Source organism: Salmo salar, chromosome ssa13, assembly GCF_905237065.1.
Source record: "Salmo salar chromosome ssa13, Ssal_v3.1, whole genome shotgun sequence".
In the NCBI taxonomy this organism is placed as follows: domain Eukaryota; kingdom Metazoa; phylum Chordata; class Actinopteri; order Salmoniformes; family Salmonidae; genus Salmo; species Salmo salar.
The window spans coordinates 84,529,810-84,535,039 of NC_059454.1; the positions used below are offsets into that span (position 1 = coordinate 84,529,810).

Here is a 5,230-nt window from a genome sequence, read left to right on the forward strand (position 1 = left end):
AAGGTTGAAAAAGACAGTTATTAGTTAAGTCACTAATATTAGTGTAAACTCTACATAGTTGTGTGAGTGTCACTCAGTAGGCTGATACCACATTTCATGGGTGAACAATCCATAGATTAGGCAGTACAGTGCAATATGAATGTTCAATGCACATAGGTTGACTGGTGAGCTTAATGTTGCTCATTTCAGTGGTTTTAGAGTTCTGCAATAAGAGCTAAGACACTAATATCTGTGGAAACTCTTCACATTTGTGTTCTGTGAGTGTCACTGAACTTACCCAATTTCATGGGTGCACAATCTATAGGTTAGGCAGCTACAGTGCAATAAGAATGTCAAATACACACAATAGACTGAGTAGAAAGGTGACTTCCCACAGTCAAAGTCCTGCACTAAGATGCTAATATTTTGGAAACTCTACATAGTTGTGTCCTGTGGCTGTCACTGAGTAGACTGATAAACCATTTAACCATTTCATGGATGCACAATCCATAGGTTAGGCTGATGCCACAATGGTATGCCCCAATGGAATTCTGAATTCAAATACATCCACTTTTATTGCAAAATATTTGTACATGTTTTTTGTCAAATTAACTAGTAATTGTCATTTATATCCCAACCTTTAGCATTATCTAGTCCAGTTGTGGCATCGTTCCACTAGTTTTATCCGTTTGCATCAGTTTCCATGGATTACTTTTATTTTGAAGGCAACCTGCCGATTCAATTATTGTTGCCCACTCTAACGTTGTTCACAACACACTGGTAGCACTCCCACTCGCTAGCCGTATCAGAGGAAGTTTGTCACAACCTAATTTTTATGACGACTGACACGGCTCCACCAATACAATGCAATTGAGGCATTTCATGCAGTGGTGTAAATTATGTCATTATGGCCCACAAACCTTCCAATATATGATATATCCGATATTATAAGCTGGGCGGTTCGAGCCCTGAGTGCTGATTGGCTGACAGCTGTGGTATATCAGACCGTATACCACGTGGACGACAAAACATTTAATTTTACTGCTCTAATTACGTTGGTAACCAGTTTATAATAGCAATAAGGCACCTCGGGGGTTTGTAGTATATGGCAAATATACCACGGCTAAGGGCTGTATCCAGGCACTCCGTGATGCGTCGTGCGTAAGAACAGCCCTTAGCCTTGGTATATTTATTGGCCATATACCACACCTCCTCGGGCCAAAATGCTTAAATATATTTCTTAATGGGGACCTGTACATTAAAACGTGGCTTGCTACTTTTGTGTTTTGTTCTCGCGTCCTAATTTTGCATATTTCATTAAATTCCATTTATTATTTGGGCCAGGGAGGAAGAGGCGAAGTTTTTGCATGGGAATGTAAATACACATCCGAGAATGTCTCTGTCACAGATGAAAGGGGAGTTGATGCAGTGGCTCTTGCCGTGTTCAAAACAACGGAAACTCGTAAATCTCCGACTTCAGTGCGTTCAAGACAACCTCGAACTCGGGAAAAAAATGCGCTCCGACAGAAAAAAAATAGTGGTGTAAAGTACTTAAGTAAAGATACTTTAAAGTACTACTTAAGTATTTTTTTTTGGGGGGGGGGGTGGTTTATCTGTAATTTATTATTTATATTTTTACAACTTTCTTTACTTCACTACATTCCTATTTCAATTTGAAATGATGTATTATTATTTTAAACCAAATACTTTGACTTTTACTCAAGTGGTATTTTAAAGGGGTAACTTTCACTTTTACTTGAGTAATTTTCTATTAAGGTATCTTTACTTTTACTCAAGAAAATGAAAATTAAACACAAGAAGCAAACAAGGATAAAACACATTTGAAAGCGGAACAAAGATATTATCCTTATTCTGACACTAGGCGGACCAACCGGAAGCGTTTTTCTCAGAACCTCTTGTGTACATGTGCAACAACTAGCTACAGCAAAATCTAAAATAAGTTCGAGATTTATGACGTGATTACTTCAGTTTAAAATTAGAGCAATGAATCCTGTCATTCTCAAGGTAATGTGTCTTCTACCAAGAAATGGCATCTTTGACACAGGTTGTAGTTAGCTGGCAAAAAGGAAGGTCAAACATGTTAGTATATCACATCAAAACACTTGTATGATAGATTATTTGTTTGTCTTCTATCCAGTTACAGGCCTCATTGGCCCTTCATTCACATACATTGGACCGAGCAGCATTGTTATTAAGGTAAGTTAGTTAAAAGCATAAGCCTATAAGAAGTCAATTGTTGGTTGGTCCAGGATACAATAATCACCAGGTCATGTTTCATTCAATGGGGTGGTAGCACAGAGATAGATACTCTAGTGCCCAAAAGCCTGTTTTAGCATATGGGCAGCGCCATTGAGGGATTTCATCATTTTGCAGTAGTCAACTGGGTGGGAATTCTGATGGGTTAAGGAATGATCACATAATTCCATCCAGGTCACATGAGGGATCAGCCAATGAATTATACCTGTGAGGAAACATTCCATAACTGCAGGTGGCAGTAAATCACCAACCATGGCTTTATACCTGTTCAAACACACTCCAGGTGTCAGTATGCACCCGTTCAGTTTGTTTGCCAACTCATAGAAGTATTAGAAGAAAATTGACTACTCCTCCCAACCCCCCCACCCAAAAAATAAATATATTATTTAACCTTTAGGCAAGTCAATGGTGCTGCCAGACTCCATAATAGGACAGATCCAATAATGCAATGTCTAAGTCTATGGGTAGTAGCTAGCTACCTCTTGATGTCTGTTTCTTTTATTTTAAGGGCATCAGTATCAGTTAAACATCCGATTCAGGGTAAGTCCTCCCCCAATAACAATAATAAGTTACTATTATGTGTATACATTTAGACTTTACAGGAAAGCCTTAGGAAGGGATTATATTAGTGATGGGGAACCGAGGATTTCTGAAGGCTTTCGGCGCTTTCACCAAATTGTGCCCGAAAAAGAGTTCATTACTCTGAGCTTCTTTATCTGTTCACAATGCACATTAGTGACATCTGTTGGTTAGCAATAAATAGCAGCGTGTGACTATCAGAGCAGTTTTTTTAACACTGTTTTCAATAAAACTGGTGCAGCGATAAGTCGTTGGCTTTAGTAGCCTATAATCAGGTGAAATACCAGGTTCACATATTACATCATGCTTGCCTTTTTTTGCCTTCAAGTTTACTATTTTTCAAACACTGAATCTATGGCATTATTTAGGGTGCTTAAGACAAAGCTTATACTGAATTAAAATATTTGAACAACAGTGCAGAAATTGTGGTTTCACAAAACAATTTAAAATAGTGTGCTTTCAACAGGATTTTACCTCATACCCTCAAGTCCCTGACTGTTCCCAACTCTACCTGCTAAACTACCGATCAGGTGAAACTTTTTGTACAAAATCCTAACTATATTTGTAAATTTGGTGTCTGAAAGCAGTTTTTAATCTAGGAAAGCACCAGAACCACGGCGAAATCTGTGGTATCTCGAAAAAGCAGTGATCAAATGAAGCTTCGGACATCATCGATGACTGACTTCTGATAAAGTGATACACGCATCAGCACACTTCTTTGAAGTTAGCTGTTTAGCGATTTCAACACATGCCTCGGTGCTCCGGTATCAAACGTAACATCGCTAGATTATATCCTGATAGTGATATTGCCACTTTATAATTACCTAACTGTATCTAGGCTATCTGTTTGACTGGATAACTGTTTTCTACAGGGAGTCTGGCTTTTCCCAATGAGAGACAATACAGGACCAGGCCTACCCATGGGATTGGCAAATATAAGCACCTGTTAACCAAAGAAGCGGTAAGACTGTCCTTAGTAGATCACTTGTATATACTTTCTAATACTGAAGCCACCAGCTTACACTCTTACCATATCAGCTTTCTAATAAAACGTATGGTGCCTTCAGCCAAAGAAAGAGAGACAGCAGATGAAGGAGATTAAAACGGCAACAGATGCAGAGTATGGGACTCTGAACGTGAAAGTGTCTGGGTATGACATGATCCTAGTGGAACACTACTCTCAGTACATCCACAACCTCTGCAATCGGCTAGGTGTCAAAGTGGCTGAGAGGTAGACTTGGCTGAGAGGTAGACTTTAAGATACTGTGTTACTGGCCTCACTCAGTGATTTTATGGCCCAAATATCCATGTCTGTTGCAAAGTGCATAATGCTTCCATAGGAGGCACATATTTGGCCCTCTTGCACAGCATGGGCATACATCATCCAAGGTCTTTTATTTATTGATTAATTAACAAACCTTAAAGGGATGAACTAACTATTCTCTTCATCTCAGCTATGCATTGCCCACTAAGAGCACAGAAGTCATGGTCATGCCGGAGCAAGGGACCAAGATGTATGTAGACGCCATCCTCAAGACCCATGAGCGAATTGTTCAGGTAATGGAGTGTTTTGAGTCTTAGTAATGTGTTCTCTGAACTTTCGGCAGTTGCATGACATAACTTTTCACTCTAGAGCATTGGTAATTGTTTTGTTTACAGCTCAGCCAACTAAACGCCACATTATGCCCCATCTTTATGGAGGTTATGTTGAAGAATCAGCCAGAGGGGGTTCAACTCTCTGTAAAGCCAGTGAGCATATTCCGTCTGTGTTGACCTCTGCATGACTTTTCTTTTGCACATAGATCATATCCTATATCTATGTAAACTTATTTTGTTACTAACTGTTCAATATCATAACACTTGCTTTTCTGTTTCCCCTAGCACACAGAGGCAGATTACCAAGCCCGTTTCAAGGCACGTCCAGAGCTAGAGGGACTGATGGCACAGATTACCTAGTGAGAGCAGACTGTTCACCCCACCCTTTTACCTCAACTGTCATCATACTTTTTCTGACATCTACTGTTTCATCTTTTTTTCCATCACATGTTTTTTTTTAATATAAATAAATTTTGGATGAATGTAGGACATATACATTGCTTTTGTAGCTTCAAATAAAATATTTAATCTAAAATCCAACTGGTTGGTTTATTCTTGGTGTAGAAATGGCTTCATCGGATGCTAAAAACAAGAATAAGGTAAATACATGTTTTCAGTACATTGATTTATCAATGGATTAACGGTGGTTTATTGTCTGATTGGATAGATAAAGCACAACCAGATGGCTGACAGTGCTTCGGTACGTGTTGTGAAAGAGTTAGAGGCGAAGGTGCACGGTGACTACAGGGGTTGTAACCTTTGATTTGGCGCCATCCATCGGCAACTCCCAATAAATACA

At 39.2% G+C, this 5,230-nt stretch overlaps 1 protein-coding gene across 2 annotated transcripts; it reads left to right on the forward strand.

The window, feature by feature from the left end:
• Nucleotides 1–3,410: 3,410 nt before the first annotated feature.
• LOC106568055 (39S ribosomal protein L48, mitochondrial) lies at nt 3,411–4,912 on the forward strand. Of its 2 annotated transcripts, XM_045692740.1 has the most exons (6): nt 3,412–3,608; nt 3,708–3,796; nt 3,903–3,985; nt 4,290–4,392; nt 4,495–4,584; nt 4,717–4,873. In XM_045692740.1, the coding sequence occupies exons 1-6, from the start codon at nt 3,584–3,586 to the stop codon at nt 4,789–4,791; spliced, it is 465 nt and encodes a 154-aa protein (XP_045548696.1). In that variant the 5' UTR covers nt 3,412–3,583; the 3' UTR covers nt 4,792–4,873. The 2 variants fall into 2 exon arrangements, with proteins under 2 accessions (XP_045548697.1, XP_045548696.1); XM_045692741.1 differs by lacking the exon at nt 4,495–4,584 and having other exon boundaries at nt 3,411–3,608; nt 4,717–4,912.
• The last annotated feature ends 318 nt before the right edge of the window (nt 4,913–5,230 follow it).